An 18,118-nucleotide genomic window follows, 5' to 3' on the forward strand; every position below is an offset into this window, starting at 1 on the left:
ACATATATATATATATATAAAATATTTTTCTTCTTGGAACTAAAATTTAAAATAACGATATGTGTGCGTGCATGCCGCTCGTATATAAAAAAGAAAAGGATCTAAAGTTCCAGGACCGAAATCAACTTTCAAAATTCTCCCAAAGAGTCAGCTTACGACAGGTTTTTTAAGCTAGTTTTTACTATCCAGTCGTGTGTTGCTTGGGTTTTAATAACTGCGAGAAATAGCGTGTGTGTCAAATCAAGGAGACGAGAAAACATTTGCGTATATGATCCCCTCAGATAATCCTCTATTTCCAAATGCCTGCCCCTCTCCCGCAACCGTAATTAATCTTAACTTTGCATAATTAAACACTTATAGAATAACTATCTAATATAACAATAATTATTGTAAAGATATGCATACATACGCATATATACGTACGTATACACATATGTAAAATATACTTCTACGTGCGCCTAACGTCTACGAGTCGTGTAACGTTTGAATACGCGAGTTCGGGGGCCTTCCAGCGCAGCTATACATATTTTCTAAGCCACAGAGCATGTGATGTTAGGAATTACGTTTTATGAATTATTGCGTATTTTAATCAATAATCATAATAATAGCAATGAAATCGTAGGAATGGCTGCGCGCGCGAGCGAGCTATACAATCGCCACCGGGATCGGTTACCACGGCGCGGTCCTTCGATCTTTCCACCGCGACTAATCTTTTTGTTGTTTTGTGACATTCCATGTTTCCAAACTGTATGAACAAGAGAGATCGAAGCCACGCGCGTCGCGAGCCGCAACCATTACGCACATCGTACGACAGGCGATCACTACGTAATCGAAGGATTCCGTCTCGGAACATTGTGTGTCAGATAAGAGTTGCTTTATGGGTTAAAAAAATGTCGTTCTGCCCTGTTCTAAGACGTTCCTCGGAGACCAAGCGGCTTCGGACTTTAATGTAACGACGAGGGACCGCAATGCCGATCTCGGTAACGAGAGCTTGTATGTATTGTGTACGTGTGTGTGCGTGCGTGCGTGCGTGCGTGCGTGCGTGCATGTGTGTGTGTGTGTGTGTGTGGCTGTGTGTGTGTGTGGGTGTATCTTAAAGAGCGTAATTGCTTGCCTGATGAAACACAAGGGAATCTTTAATTGTGACAAAACAAATGATGTTTTTGAAAAGTTACACAAAATATTCATATTTTGAATAGATATATGAAAAATATCTGAATATTATATTTACTTCTATTAATTTTTCAAATATATACTTGACTTTGTATCTAAACTACTTTTTATACAGAGTACCCGAAATTCGTGGATAATATTATTGCAGCGTGAAACTTCGTGTCTATGTCTCTATGAGATAATAAGTAACGAATACAGTAAAGTTACAATTTGAGATTTTCTTAAGTGAGTACATGTGGTACGTATTAATGTTTATGGACAGCGATGGTGCTAATCGAAACCCCAATACGCAGCGATCGATAATTTTTCTAAAAAAGAAATAATAAAATAAAATAAAACATCGCGGTTGTTTTGATTCTTTTTTTTAGAGAAACACTTGTAATGATACCGCAACGTTCTGAATTTTCCTCGCAACCAACGTGCCTCGAAGTGTTGTTTTTTCTTGCGAGCTTTTTAGTTCCATGCGGAACTAGCGTTACAAATAAAGAGAGAATGCCGTATTTAAGTTGTTAGTTTTTTGAATGTGAGAAAATTAGTGAGGTGTGTTCCCACATTCTCATTAGCGAAACACGGTACATTGGTCCGCGATCGTCATTTCCTCTCCCGCATTCACCAGAGAAAGAGCAAACGAAAAAAATGCAACATTCCAAACATATTCACGCTTCATGGAGAATTCTAAAGACCTCGAGGTACTGCCATGTTCCGTGTGCGCGAGAGCCCTGACAGAGGAGGCGAGGAGCGCGATAGTGCGTCCGTAACGCATCGTTACGGATCCGTTTGAAACACGCGCGGAAATAATAAAGTTGGAACTCAGTGCATTTAATTAAAGGAACCGCTTCGTCTTCCTGTCTTCTTCCCTCCCCTGCTCTAGCTCTCAGAGCCAGTTGCAGAAACATTCTTTTTTTATCGAATAATTACTAGTAAGCGTTGATTTAGCGTAAATCTTATGAATTTCATAATTTATTTATCATGCCAAGGGAATCGATCGCTTATAAATATATTTTGTAAGTTGCACAGCATTCAAGGTACTGTTTTTTACTCGTAGCAAAGGCTCGCAAAGCATCAATCAATTTGCAGCGTTACTGCAGATTTGTTATAAAGGCTGCTTTTTTAATCGCGTTTTGTTAATATCTGCATTTAAGATATCGCTACCATATTGCTTCCTTCTATCTTAGACTTTTAGAAATGATAAATGCCTATCAAACTCGTCTGTCACGAGAAACGGAACATGGCATCGGGGTGAGAAACGAAGGTGCCAAAAAGAAAAGTATCCCTTGCTACAAGCATTATGTAGAAAATCGTCACACTCGTCACCATCCGTTGCCTCATGACAATAAGGATTTTATTGTTCTCTTGTAAAATACTGTATATATAAATGTGTAAAATATAATGAAAGAGATTGTGTGTGTTTTGTAGTAGCGAGCTTGACATATAATGAATTTATTTAAGGTAATTAAAAGGCAATATTAATTAAAAAGATCATATTATATCATAAAACACCGCATCCCTATCTTATCGAACTCGCGTCGCAACTCGAGCCACCATTTTTGGAAACGTTGCAATCGCGAAATTATTTTAAGTCGAGTCGTTCATCATGATTCTGCCGATGATTGATCTGTCAGGCTGTGCGAATCTGGTAGTCTGTCGTGTGTGGTGCATCTGCAATGTATGTGCGTATCCGTATGAGTAATAAGTCTTTATGACTCGCGAGTGCGAACAATGACGAAGTAAAGGCAGCCAAGCAAGGTGTAAAGTATGTAAACCGATTGCATCTATACATGTATACATAGCTTCGTCGAGTATATAATGAATCGCGCAGTTGCATCGACAGAAAAACGATGCAGTAGCATCGCACGCACACGCACACATACACACACACACACACACATACAAACACATGCACTCACATAAACACATAAAAACACACGAACACGTATACATACATTTGGTATGCGCATTACGTGCGCGCCCGCGCATGAGGAGTGGTATACATATAAGTTTTTTGTTATTAAGTATCATTGAATATATTGTAATGATATACTCTTAAGTAACGATCACGTAATTATTGCTAGAGAGAGTGTTATTTATTTTTATTTGTTGCGAATTTATCGATTGCCTTCCATTTGAATAAAATAAATAAATATAAAGTTATTCGCTAAAATGTTATTTCAATCTTTGCCTTCTCATCCTTCCATCTCGAATTGCAATTCTTGAAAATGTGGAAAATTCTTGGAATTTTAGAGCGCAATCTCTTCAGTATATTCTCCTGACAGTTGCTCTTAAAGAACTTTAATTCGAAAAGTTGAATTCTCGAAATTGTGATTCTTGAAAATATTAGAAAATTCTTGAAATTTTATATAATATATTTTTCTTACGGATTCTTATAATACTTTATCGATATTTTAGAATTTATTTGATATTAACATTCAATTTTTATCCACGATATCTATGCATTAAAAAAATTTCAAAAAATAAATTAATTATATTTGCAGTAATATAAATTAATCCTATACTCAAAGAATATGTACATTGTAAATGTATAAAAGCTGAATGTTGCAAGAATTAATGCATAGTTGTGCTACGTTATAATTATAATTTGAATTGAATATAATTAGAATTATAATTTGATTAATAATTAAATATTTAAATGTTAATAAAATATTTAAATGTAATGATAGAGTACTTATTAATTTCAAAGGATTTCTAAGAGGCCCTCCACCACTTTCGCCAATTCTAATCGGCGATCTTCTTTGGATCAGGAACTGAAATAACATGTTATTTAACATGTTATTTAACCGTTATCATTTTTGTAGTAAATTATTAAATTATCGAATGAGCGTAATGCTTATTATCATGATACATTTAATATTTAACAATAAATAAAATTTATTGAAGTTATATATTGAAGAATTTTGTTATAGAACTTTAAATAATACGTATATTTTTCTATTTATAAAATGTTTAAATAATCCACGAAGTATAATTTATATTATATTGTCCGGAAAGTTCATGTCGCAAAAGATTTAAATTTAATAAATGTATACTAAAATTTAAATCTTCTGCGTTTCAATTTTTCTTCAAAATCGGCACGAACTTTCCGGACAACCCAATACTTTTTTACAGTAATTTATATGAATTCGTACTATTTATTTTTGAGATTGTAATTTTATCACCAATTTCAGAGAGAAACCTGAGAGAGACTATGCTGGCTTTTTTCTGATTACCGTCGAAATCCCCCGTGTACTATCCGCGCTAATACATCCATTTTCTGTTTGGAAATTACATGGCTACATACATTTTCTGACGCTATCGATAAAATCGTATCGTCGAAAGTAAATGTAATTCGTCTGTACTAAATTTTTAGGATAAAGCCTGTCAACTATTCATAGGAGGGATAATTTAATGAGTTCTTGAACGAAAAAATTTTAATTTTGTAACAATTTTTATTTACATATGTAGGAGATTAAATTAATTTTAATCCTACATATGTAAATAAAAATTGTTGAATTTTAATAAACGAAATTGAAAATTTAAACAAAATTGATTTAATAAATTTTGTCTTATCTCATCGAAGAGAGAAAGAGAGAGAGAGAGAGAGAGAGAGAGAGAATATTTATCTTATAATATCCTAAAAAATTACGAAGTTATGTTTTTTTATGCAAATTTTCAACCAGTTTTGAACAAAACATAATTAATATTATTAATAGTATGTATTAAAATCTCTATAATTATTAGCAATTATAGAAACTTTTAATAAATTCAAACTTTTCTAAACATATATTGTCAATTTAAGGTATAATTTATCAAAAACGAGTGATAGAGGCTCCTTCCATCCTCCTCCCCCTCCCCAATTTTATCGACGGCGTCTTCTTTTCTTTATAAGAAACGAGCTATTAATAAATTTAATATAGTAGTCCATTTTTGCAAGTAAGTATATCTTTTATCTTTTATCTTATATCTTTAATTTATTTTTTTATTTTTATGTCAAACTATTTTATTGTATTTCGCTAATGAAATTGCGAAATAATTTTTTTAATATTATTCTTTATCATAATCCTTTATACAATTCGATTACAATTATAATAATTATTTACAATATATAATTATCAATGCTATTCAAAATATAATAAAAATGATAGTATAGAAGCATAATTAACAAATTTGAGTAATGCGGCATTATACGAAAACGTCGTAAATACATACGATAACACAAATCTTTTTAAATCAATGTTTAATGAAATATTGATAAACGCAGAAGAAATACTAACAATTAAATCGTATTTACTATTAATTATTAATTTGCGAATATAACTCAAGAATATCGCAATAAAAAGCCATTAATATATTTATAACGGCATTTTCATCGCATTTAAGATAACTATCTCAATAATCAAAATTCCTTTGTCTTGTGATATGCTAGTTAATATTCGACAAAGAAGAACAATCTATTTTCATGATTTCGTTACAGGAGGGTGTTAATCCCGAATCTTTCAGACTACTTACGATAGTAATAATTTTAGTAGCATCAATTACAATTATCATTTTTATTACATCTTTAATATAATATAAAAATTCGCGAGAAAATATGTTCTGCCACACATCGCTAAAAATCATCTCAGATTTAAAATAAACGATAAAATGATATCCTTATGGAATAGTGGTTACGAAAAAATATATTTAATAATAATAAAGTACATGCGTTAATGTAATTTTTTATATGTATGGGTACAAAATTTTCTCGGATACCAATTGTTTGAGATAAATCGAACCTGATAATAATGGGATTTTAAAGAAATGCTATGCTTTTATACTGAAAAATTTATTATATAAAATTTAACAATTCCTTATTTCTTTTATATATATTATATATATTATATATATTATATATATATATTATATATATTATTTCTTTTATATATATTTATTTTCCAAAAATTTTAATTATTAATATCCCGCTAATATGAGTACCTATTTGACATATCTTGAATTTTTTTGTACCAACACAATTTTAACTAAATTCGTATACACGATAACATTTTTAAAAAAATATAAAGCATTTTGATAAAAATTATCTAAGTTATAAAAATCAAAATTTGTTAAATATAATCTCATAATATCTGCATGTATTTTATTATAAAAAAGTGTACACACGCGCGCGCGCGCCACACACACACACACACACACACACACATATAACAATAATGTCCTTGGCAATATGTCCAATTCCTAAAAATGATTTTTAAAATAACAATTAGCAAATTACATAAATATATACATTCGTAACCACATTTTTATTAAAAAATCGAAAAATAAACAAATTATTTGTATAAAACTTAAATTTATTTACTTAATTATTTAGACAAATAATCATTATACATCCATATTAATCATACTAAATTATCATTAAAACAGTATATTTCTAACATTATTATTAATGAGAGAACATTTAATAAAATTAAGAACGAAAATTATATCGTAAAATATAGCACTGAATTAATTTCGCAACTTTAAAATATATAGCTAATTATCATTGACTCATTGGCAAAATTATTACTTCCAAGAATTGACGAGAAAACGGGATTATAATATCCCTGTACAATGAGCCTGTACAAGAATCTTCAACAAAATACCAAATTAAACTTTGCGAATGGATTTTACGAAAAGCGATGAGGAATAATTCTCCATGATGAAAATAATTTCGACTTTTTATGCATTCACTAATATCTGACACGAGGAACAATGTCATTGCATATAATAAATTAATCACTATGATATACTTGTAATTCTGTAATGGTAAAAATATAAATATCAAAAAGCAAGATGTTAATATTTAATTACTGACTCAGTCAAAGCTCCAATCTTTACTGACTTATTTAATAAATTTGTATATTAAATACGAAGAAAAATCGATTATTCTAAACATAAAATTTTTAATTAGAAGTCACTCAAAAATATTAATGACTTTCTGATGTTCAAAATAGGATCCCAATTAAAAACATTTCACAATGTTATGAAATAATTATCAAACTTATTAAATCATTAAATAATTGTTATCATCATATGTTTCGCCGATTTCGTGTAATTTACATCAATAACGTAACAATTTGGTTTACTATGACAAGATAAGTGCTATCTGTATTGAATAGATATTTAATATGGATATATACATTTCAATAATTTATTAGCAATCAATTGTGCAAATTACAAAAGTAAATATGATGGTATTTAGATATAGTACGCATATTTTTTATTTCACGTATCTAATACTATTATATATACATTTATTTATAATAAAATTATACAATTATTTATAATAAAATTAGTTACAATATTAACACGTTACGTAACTTGTACATGTATAGAATTTTATCAAAAAAATGTAATTTCAGGAGAGCAGAAAATTCAACAAAATTATTTAAAATTATTTAAAATTAATTTGATTTATTTTCATATTTGATAAAATTGGAACGAGATAATTAAATAAAATTTAAAATTAACTTGAAATTTTATTCAATTTTTAATCCTCTCTTTCCAATTATCAAGTATATACACGTGTTTATGTGTCCTTACCATATTATACAGTTAAATTTATTATGAAATATTTTTAATTCAATCATATAATTATCCTTTATTTTTAAAATAAACATTTAATTATCCGATCGCAAAATTTATTCAAAAGTCATTTAATTTGTAACAATTTAATTTTTTAATTTAAAATTGAGTTTATTCCTATTTCTCCATACTTATTGTCCCTACCTACAATCTCTATCTATCCGTATTTATCATTTTACTTACCGTATTTTCATTTATTCGTGTCTATTTACCTATCTCTATCCGTATATTCCTAACTAAATTTCTTCATAAATGTGTAATAAATCGCGAACATTAATGGCTGCAAAAAAAGCAACTTTGTAAATGTAAAATTCTTCAATATGATTGTTCCTTGCTTTTGGTTTCTTATGGATTTAAATGTATAAATCAATCACATATTGAAAAATTTTACAATATTTGTAAAACTGCTTTCTTTGCTGAACGCAGCTAATGCCTAACCATGTTCTATCGCGTACTGATGAATTCAGCGGGATAACTTAATTGCGCTCATATTAAATAAGCAATAAATAATAATAATTAAAACAGACTTTCAATCTTTAAAATAAAAAAAAATTAATAAATAACATTTTGATCTTGTACAAAACTTGTGCTTGATTAGCCGACTCTATTAGCTCTGTTGTTTATTAATTATTTATATATTTTAAATAAGCAATATTTCAAAAAATATAAAAACTCGCAATTTGCGAGCAAGTTACCCTCCCGAATATTCAATTTATCTTTATACGCTGAGAAAAAAAATTTGTTCCTCTAATTAAACATATTTAGTCGTTTGCAGATTTGGTTAATTCAACAAATTTTTTTTAATTGAATTAACCGTAGTCTTAACATTAAACAGTCATTAAGCAGACTACAGTTAAATTTGATTAAATAAAATTTGTTGAATTAACCAAATATTGTCTGCAATAACTAAATGTTTAAGCCCTAAAAATATCGAAACTTAAAAAGACAATAATTTTCATGAGAAAGGCTCTAGTGTCACAATCTAGTGTTCAAAATCAGAATTTGAAAGTCAGGTTAGAAATCAGTAACTGTTTATATAGCACTGATGATCTTCAAAGCGAAATTAGAAACTTGATGTTATCTAGGAATTAAAAACTTCCTAAAACTGAGTTTTATAATAATCAAATCAATTACTTTTTCAAAATTCCGTTCGTCGTATTGCATTATTTTGAATTTTTGAATTTTTATCTCAATTCAAATAAAGCTTTATCAGATTATCCTGTCAAATTTCATAAAATTCAGCAAGCAATTTATGAAATAAAAGACTCCAAACGGAGTCATTGGGCCACAAAGAGTTAATTACTTAAAACTATTTTAAAATGTACCATAGACAGCGAATCAAAAATTTATTAAGGTGTATAATGTATACACATGGAAAAAAATGGTTGACCAAAGTCGCCCATCAATACATTTTTTGGTTACAGGAACTGTAGTATGAATGCGATAATTGTAAGATTGGCATATCTTAACAGTTACAGGCTGTAATAGTAACAGGCTGTAAAGAAGAATATATCTATCTTACTGGTTATTACAACCAGATGTATTGATGGGCGAAATTTATTTTGTAATTATTAAATAAATAGGATTGATATTGTTATATAAATTGATATGTATTCGTAACAGATACGGCGAAGAATCACTCAAGAAGAATGTATGGCAGATCCGGACATTACGAGGCCGAACCAGTTTCCAACAGAAATGGAATTACTATCAACGGAGTGTCTGTGCGAGAGCTCGTAATTCCATCACCGCGGCTTTATCTTTCTCGATGTCGAGAATCGTATGCAGAAAACTGCCGATCTTTGGCGCACTTCCGCCGTTCTCGAGACATGTACAGAAATATCGAAGAATTTATCGTTATTTAATTGCCTGTTAAAGGCGCAATAATTCATGTAAATAATTCATGAAAAAGAGAGAAAGAGAGATGTAAAAGAATTAAGAGATGAAAAGAATTACACACTGACGAGATTTTATTCTCTGAGAACAATCAATTGTTTTGTATGATTCTGTATATATATCAATCATTTAGGTTTATTATACGTAGGCTCTAAATAACATGTAGCGTAAGTTTACAATTGTGCGAATAAAGTAATCAATGCTCTTGTTATAAGTTCAAACTTAATCACATTATCTCGTTTAATTTTCCCTTCAAGTTTAGTTTTACAAAATTTCTCTTTTTTTTACGCTAATTTTTAAAAATTTGGATCTATAAGATTCACCAGAGAAACAGGCATACATAACTAAATTTATCCGTATAATATGATATTAATCAGTTTTAACTTGTTCATTTTAAGGAAACGGATGTATGCAATGCTATACATATATGTGTCTATATATCGTTATTAAATCTATGCATACATGTATTCAGGTATATACATAATATACTAATAAAATTATCATCCGTTACCCAATAAAAATGTTGATTCATCACTCACCAACCCGATGCGCAATAGTGGAGTTACATTTGCAATGTCGCTACGATGATTCTGTAACAAATAAATTAAAATCCAAATTAAAACAGAATAAAGAAATAATCATTACTTTAAAAAATAATTGCTATATGAACGCAGTTTGCTGAAAAATAATTATGCAATTTTGAAAATATAATTTTTGTATCGAATTTTGTATTATTGTTTAATTAGATATAAACAACTATATATTCTCTAAAATAATTATATATATATTCTTTAGAGAAGATCTTAGCAAAAATAAATTTGTATAAAATTTTAAAGTAATTTTTAAGTAACTCTCTTTTTATCTAATTTAGATAAAAGGAAAGTTACTTAAAATTTAGATAAATAATTATATATATTCTCTAAAGAACATCTTAGCAAAAATAAATTTGTATTTTAAATAATTCTCTTTTTATTTCATTTTAACAAGTTAAAAATTACTTTAAAATTGTATACAAATTTGTTTTTGCTAAGATGTTCTTTAGAGAATATACATAATTATTTTAAAGAATATATATCATTATTTTAGAGAATATATAATTATTTAATTATAATAAAAAATATATTAAATATATTAGATAATCCGCTCGTATAAATTTCAAATTTCACAATAAAATAAAGAGAGCTTCTACCATTTCATTTCAATAAACGAACTCTAAAAGTGTAAACAGTAAATTTATTTATTCTTTTATTATAATTTCACGGAACGTTTCATTATAAAATAATTTATATGAACATATTAAAAACTTAGAAATTAATTTCGGTAACGGTATAAAAAATATATTAATCGGATCATCTTATCCACAATCACAATATGTATTACAAACCATGTTATAATGAGCCATGGTGCAGAGAATAAACGGATATTAAGTGGATGTTACATATATCTTTCGTATATACAATCATCTTATACAATTGGAAATAATGTTACTACTAAGTTATTGATTGGATTTTCTGACCATATTGACTACTCTTTCTCGCTGTTAATCGAAGAATTGGTTTGAATCTACAATTTATATACCTTATAATTTGACTCATTATAACATAGTTGAATTTGTAATACATATTGTGATTGTGGATAAGATGATCCGATTAATATATTTTTTATATCGTTATCGAAATTAATTTCTAAGTTTTTAATATGGTCATATAAATTATTGTTAAGGATTTTTATTTATAAACACGACTGATGAGGACTTAGTATGGTCGAAACGTTCCGTAAAATTATAATAGAAGAATAATAAAGATTTACTATTTACACTTTTCAGAGTTCGTTTGATTGAAACGACTTGGTGCTCCTTATTTTATAATTATTTAAATAATTTTATTTAATAATGATTTAAAAACAAGCAAAAAAGGTTAATTTTACACAAATAAAAAATAATATTTACCATAAGGTTGCTCCACCGGTGCTCGATGTCTCTCCCAGACCTCCTCCTCCTCTCAGAATATAGTTGTCATCTTCTCGCATAGGACACTTGCGTATAACACTCGCGAATAATATAATCGCGCGCGGACTATAACTTGAGTCCGATAACTTGAACGACACTCCCGAATCGCGCGACGCGATGAACCGGCTGCGGTTCGTTTATTTTTAAGTAAATCGGCGACGAGGATACGTTAGCTTCCCGTGTGGATTTTTACACGAAGAGAACGATTTTACTCAATATCTAAAAATTTATCTAGATATATATTCGGATATATCCGAAAATTTTTAGATACTTGAGAAAAATCGTTCTTTTCATATAAATGTCCTCTGAGTACTGATTCTCATCACGTCGAGGTGTACAAGGTGAGAAAGAAGATAATCTGAAAAATGTAATATATAGCTGTTATCTATGCAATTACTATGCAATCGGTTAACTTGTAAAAACGAATATCACATCTGCAATTCGTCATCATTGCGAAATAAAATCAAAGCAGATAAAAAAGCTGAATCTTATTTATACATAGATGATATGATTAGAATCTAGAATGAAATAAAGATTAATAAAAAAGAGAAATTTCTTTTATTATATCGATAAATAGTTCCAAAGTTACGGATAATTTTTAAACGGATCGAAAGGTAATAAAAATAAAAAATTATTGCATGAGAGTATTCATAAATTAATTTCCTTTTTGATGATTCGTGTGAGACAAGTAGCCGTGTCGCGTGTCGCTCTTCACATTTTTTTTTGAAATGAATAATCGCAAAAAATGCTAGATATAATACGAAACGTTGTATTTTATGAATATTCACATAATACGACTACTAGTATGATAAATTATTCATAAAATACAACGTTTCGTATTATATTTAGTTTTTTTGCGATTATGTTTCAAAAAGAAATATAAAGAAGAGCGGCATGCCATATGTTTACCTGCCTATACGAGCGTCGGTAAGGGAATGATTGCGGCGTAACTACGCGTAAACATGACGCACTGCTCCGTGCCACCCCGTACCATACCCATCTCAAGGTTGCGCGATCGTCTAACTGTCGAAATATTAACGTTAACGCATATTACAAATTCAGTAAAATAATCTCGTGTTAATATTCTTCGATGAATATTACACGATGCTTTATTATACAATTTTTGTTTTATATTTTGGATTCATTACGCATACAATTCATCTATATCTTGGGCGAGTATTCATAATCAGAGGATATTTATATTCAAGACTGTCTTAAGTATAGTCTTAAGAAGTCATGAATCAAAGGGTCGTATTATCATCTTAAAACATTACTTAAGACAGTCTTAAAATAAGAACGAATTATGAATATCGCCCTTAAATATCTCTATAATTTATATATCTGTAAATGTATATTATTTAATAATATGAATTTTATTTATATCCATTATTATATTGAGTTCAAATTGTTTTATAATTTAAAAAATATTTGTATTTATCTTATTTAAAGAATGTATTATATAATTCATAATTAAGTGTAAATTATCAAAGAAAGAAATAAAGATTGAGATATAATCCTTAGTACACACCTTAGGTAGTTTTGAGCAACATTATTAGTTGGACCCTTATATAATTCATCAATTCGCGTTTGTGGATATCTAATTTTCGTGGATTAATACAAATTAATGCGCGACATGCGGAGCAACACACGTCTATTTCCTTCCAAGGTCGCCGAGCGAATGCCGAAGTGATGACGTACTCAACCACCGCGCCGCACGGCACGCTCCCCGCTCCCCCCTCCCCCACGCTTTTCGCCGCGTGATACTTCCCCTCGCTTTTCACCGAGCGCCGTTTAGATATTCAACTATTGCGTATGAAAAATATTCACGGTTTATTTTTTATTAATTATTAATTATTCGTATTTTATATGATTTTGACAAACAGATATCGTCGTATATCTTGCGCTTTGCTTTGTGTGTGTGTGTGTGTGCATCTCGAGCACTTGTTCAATCCTATTATTTGCGCGATTCTTGTAAACGTAATTAATAATTGTTTGCGTGGAATTTTTTGATATTCCAACATTTTGTCTCAATTTTTATTTCTTTTAAATGATGATTAATACTTAAATAAAGGTTGATAATTTTATATATTCTTGATATAAAGATACAAATTTTTTTATTCTAAAACAATTGCGCTAAACAATTGCGTGAAACAATTTGCGCTAAATACTAGCTTCGGCTAAAAGTATTAAATATCTTGTTAATCATTATTTAATTTTTCAGCTAAAAAATTAATTTATGATACTGCTATTACTGCAAATTATTCTGTTTCAAAAATTCTTTAAATTCTTTATTATGCTGATCATGACTCGATAAAATAACTATTACAATTCATTTAAAATAAAAAATATTAAATAAATTCTAGAAACTTATTTAAAATAATAAATACTAAATAATTCTTTTATTTTAGAATAAAACGTGAATGATAGAATTCAGTAATTCAAATATTACAAAAAAATAGCAAGGCGTCAATCTTTTATTAAAAATATTGTATACACTGCGCGGATTTTGTATAATATAAAGTTCCCGGGAAAAATGTTTCATATATAATTACATATAATTATATATGTATATAATTATGTACAAAATGTTCATATATATATAATATTTTTTCCCGGGTTATTATAAACTGATAATCACTTATTGTAATACAATTGAACTAAGATATTCATGAGCTGCGTGAATATATAACGAATCTAAGAAATAAAGCAAAAACTGTGTAATAAAGCCTATTGATCAGAGAACATTAAAAATGTGAAGAATATATTATTTCACTTATTTATAATATTCGTTAATATTTCGACAGTTAGATGGTTGGCACGCGGCCTTGGGAGGGGAGAGGTGGCACGGGGTGGCACGGGGCGACGCGTCACGTTTACGCGTAGTTATTGCGCAGTCATTCCATTCCCGAGAATTCCAAGGCTCGTACAGGCAGATAGTTATGCCAATTTTTACATTTCTTTTTAAAATGTAATCGCGATAAATACGAATAAATACGAATTAAAAATAAGTTAGAAAAAGTTTTTTTAATCCTTAATACTATTATTAACAATAAGAAACTAAAATCATAACACAATATTAATACAACATTAATATAAAGGCATGTAACAGAATAGTTGCGGAAAAATTATCCCCACTATTTTTTCTAACTTTTGCGGCGTATTTGCCGGAGTTATTTTTTTTGCCCTAATTATTCTTCGACGAGATAAGACAAAATTCATTAAATTAACTTGTTTGAATTTTCAATTCCGTTTATTAATATTCAACAATTCTTATTTACATATGTAGAAGACATATGCGAATATATGCGAAATTTTTTTGTTCCCTCCTATGGATAGTTCAATGGCACGCTTCTATTTTGAGGATTCTGAGTACAGAGACGAATCACATCTACTATCGATGATATGATTTTATCGATAGTGTCAGAAAATGTATGTAGTCACGTAGTTCCCAAACTGAAAGTGGATGTACTGGCGGTAGTATACGGGCGATTTCAACAATCCTAACCATTCATTTTCCAAGTGTTTTGAAGTTGATGTTTGTTGGTTAGATCTCGTATTTTTAGATCATTTAATTCGTATGACTCTCTTGTTTTTATTTATATACAGATATACAGAATTCAAGAATTATGTTATATATTGAGAGTGCAAATCAAAATATGGAAGCTACTTCACTATGTACATGTTGTAGGTTAGAAGTACTAATTTCGTAATCGGCAGTAATATTTAAAGTCAAACTTCTTCTTTTATTTAATACACGATAATTCAGTAACAAAAATTTTAAGAATATTTCTGAAAAGAATTGATAGAAAAAAATTTTAAACTTTCACTTTCGAAAATATCTTGGTTACATGACAGATCTTATAAAAAAGAAAATTTTCAATTTGTTCAACTCGTTGTTTCTCATATCAAAAAATTATCAAACTACAGAAATTCTAAAATATAGTGACTTTTCAAAAATGAATATTTTAAGTTTTAAAATTTCTTTTTTAAATTTAAATTCATTTATTTTTAATAACGAAGTTACAGTTGTGTGAATTTTGTAATTCATAGTGCTATAAACTTTTGTTTTAACATAACTATACATGTATGTATATAAATTTATGTATATGTATAGATACACACACACACACACACATACACACACATATATATATATACATATACATAATATATTTATATATATATTTTTTTAGGTAAATGTCTAACAGCATCATTCAACGACTACGATTTATAATTGTGATAATGAAACGTAAAGCCACAACTAATGAAATAGCGACTGCAAAAAAACATCATTGGTCAGCTAATTTACTTAAATCAATAGAGGATCCTGAATGTAAAATCAGAGAAGATGATAAAATAGTTGTTATCAAAGATAAATATCCTAAAGCGCAATTTCATTATTTGGTTTTACCGAAGGAGGATATTCTTAATATATGGCGTGTCAAAAAAGAACATCAAGATTTGTTAACATATATGCATGATGTTGCATGTGATCTGACAAAAAACCAAACAGAACATGAATTCCTGTGAGTCTTAAAGTAGGACAGTATTAATAGTATTAATAAATAGTAATAATAAATAGTAATTAATTCTATTACTAAATTTATTTAAAATATTTAAATAATTTATTTATTTATTTTTATTATTTATTTTATTTAAATGATTTTTATTTAAAATTATTTTAATATAAATTAAAAAAAAATAACACATACGACAAAATAAGAATGTATATGTATGCTATCTCACATATATAAGACATATATATAATATATAGAAAAAATGTAACACAGAATTATTTTTATATATTTGAGAATTATAAGACAATAATTTTTGAGCAGCATAGGTTATCATGCGATGCCAAGTATGCAGAGACTGCACCTACATGTAATAAGCACGGATTTTAATAGTCCTTTTCTTAAAACTAAATATCATTGGAACTCCTTTACGACACCATTCTTTTTACATTCGCAAGGTTTGTATCATATGTTTATTTATATTATAATTTACATATAAAAGCATATTGAATTTTAGATGTATGCCGTCAGTTGCGCATAGACGGCAAAATCGAAAAGATTTCTCCGCAGGTGTGTACAGACTATCTGAACACAAAATTGAAGTGTCACAAATGTTCGACGCAGCCAAAAAATATGCCACATTTAAAAAGACATTTGTTAACACACATTGGTAAAGCCATGAAAAGCGTATAATGTATAAATATGTAATTTAAAACTTCTGTATAATAAAACAACGTATAAATTATCTTTAGAAAATAAATTCTTTTTTTGTATCTTTGTGACTTATTTATAAGCTTACAACCTTGAAACAGTGTAATGCATAACAAAAAGAAGTGTATAATATTATTGCATATATATCTAAAATATGACATTTTTACGTTGCATAAAAGATATATAAATTATGTTTCTTATAATTATAATATTGTATGTATCGCATTAAGGACATTTTTTTGGAATGGGACATGAAAGATAATAAGACATGTTTATGCGATAGTTCGGAAGATTTATTCGGAATAAATTTGATGTTATTCTTAATACATCTTGGCGCCTAATATCAATTATATTCTAACTATTTACAAAGTCTTCTCGTAGGTTGCGCAAGTGTATATTGACAGTATTGTGTGTGTTGTGTGCGTGTGTGTGTGTGTTTTATGTGTAGAGTGTGTTACATTTAATCTGTATACATTTAGTAATACTGCAATCAATAGTTGAACGTTTCTGCTGCATCGAAACAGTAGGCATCTAAACATCCGCAAGACTTTGTTGTTATTACTTGCGTTGTTTCGCAGATCATAAACGATATCGTAACAGTGTAAGAATTTCGAATTAAGTATACGTCTCCTCTGAAAAACTTCTAGTCTAGTTAAATTAGTTATATCTCTTCTCTTAATAAACGTAGCGCCTTGGTGTGTCCCCTTACGAAGTCACATCCAAACCGATTATTTCGCTATGATATAGTATAGTGAGAGGGGAAGGTCCGAAACGTACGGACCGAAGGGCGGCAGGAATCTCAGGAACAGTGCCGGACAAACAACAGAGACGTCCGACAATGTTCCTTTTTCGGAAAAATCGAAACGCGCCGTTGGATACCCCTCGAAGAAGACGTGCGCGCGCGCGTTCCCATCTGAAAGTTTGCAACGCCTACACGAAATACAGGATCTGCAAAGTTTCTCCGCGATGAAAACGACGCGCGCAATCCGTTCTCCCTATCTCGTATACAAAAAAGAAGAAAAAGACTTCGAGATACGAGATAAGTGATCGGACATTGTATAGTACGTACTGTTTCTCTCTCTCCCCGGAAAAGAAGCACAACGTCGATGTGTGATATATTTACACAATGCACGGGAATATATTTGTTTCTATGTCGAAAAATATATCTTTTTATGACTTCACGCGAAATATATATATATATATA

The 18,118-nt window shown here is 29.2% G+C and overlaps 1 protein-coding gene across 1 annotated transcript; it reads left to right on the forward strand.

The window, feature by feature from the left end:
* The first annotated feature begins 15,212 nt into the window (after positions 1-15,212).
* LOC108689621 (aprataxin) lies at positions 15,213-16,896 on the forward strand. The gene is made up of 4 exons (XM_018196479.1): positions 15,213-15,377; positions 15,883-16,215; positions 16,528-16,661; positions 16,721-16,896. Exons 2-4 carry the CDS (start codon positions 15,887-15,889, stop codon positions 16,894-16,896), a joined length of 639 nt encoding a protein of 212 aa, XP_018051968.1. The 5' UTR covers positions 15,213-15,377; positions 15,883-15,886.
* Positions 16,897-18,118: the final 1,222 nt, after the last annotated feature.

The sequence above is a fragment of the Atta colombica genome, unplaced genomic scaffold (assembly GCF_001594045.1).
Source record: "Atta colombica isolate Treedump-2 unplaced genomic scaffold, Acol1.0 scaffold274, whole genome shotgun sequence".
NCBI classification, from domain to species: domain Eukaryota; kingdom Metazoa; phylum Arthropoda; class Insecta; order Hymenoptera; family Formicidae; genus Atta; species Atta colombica.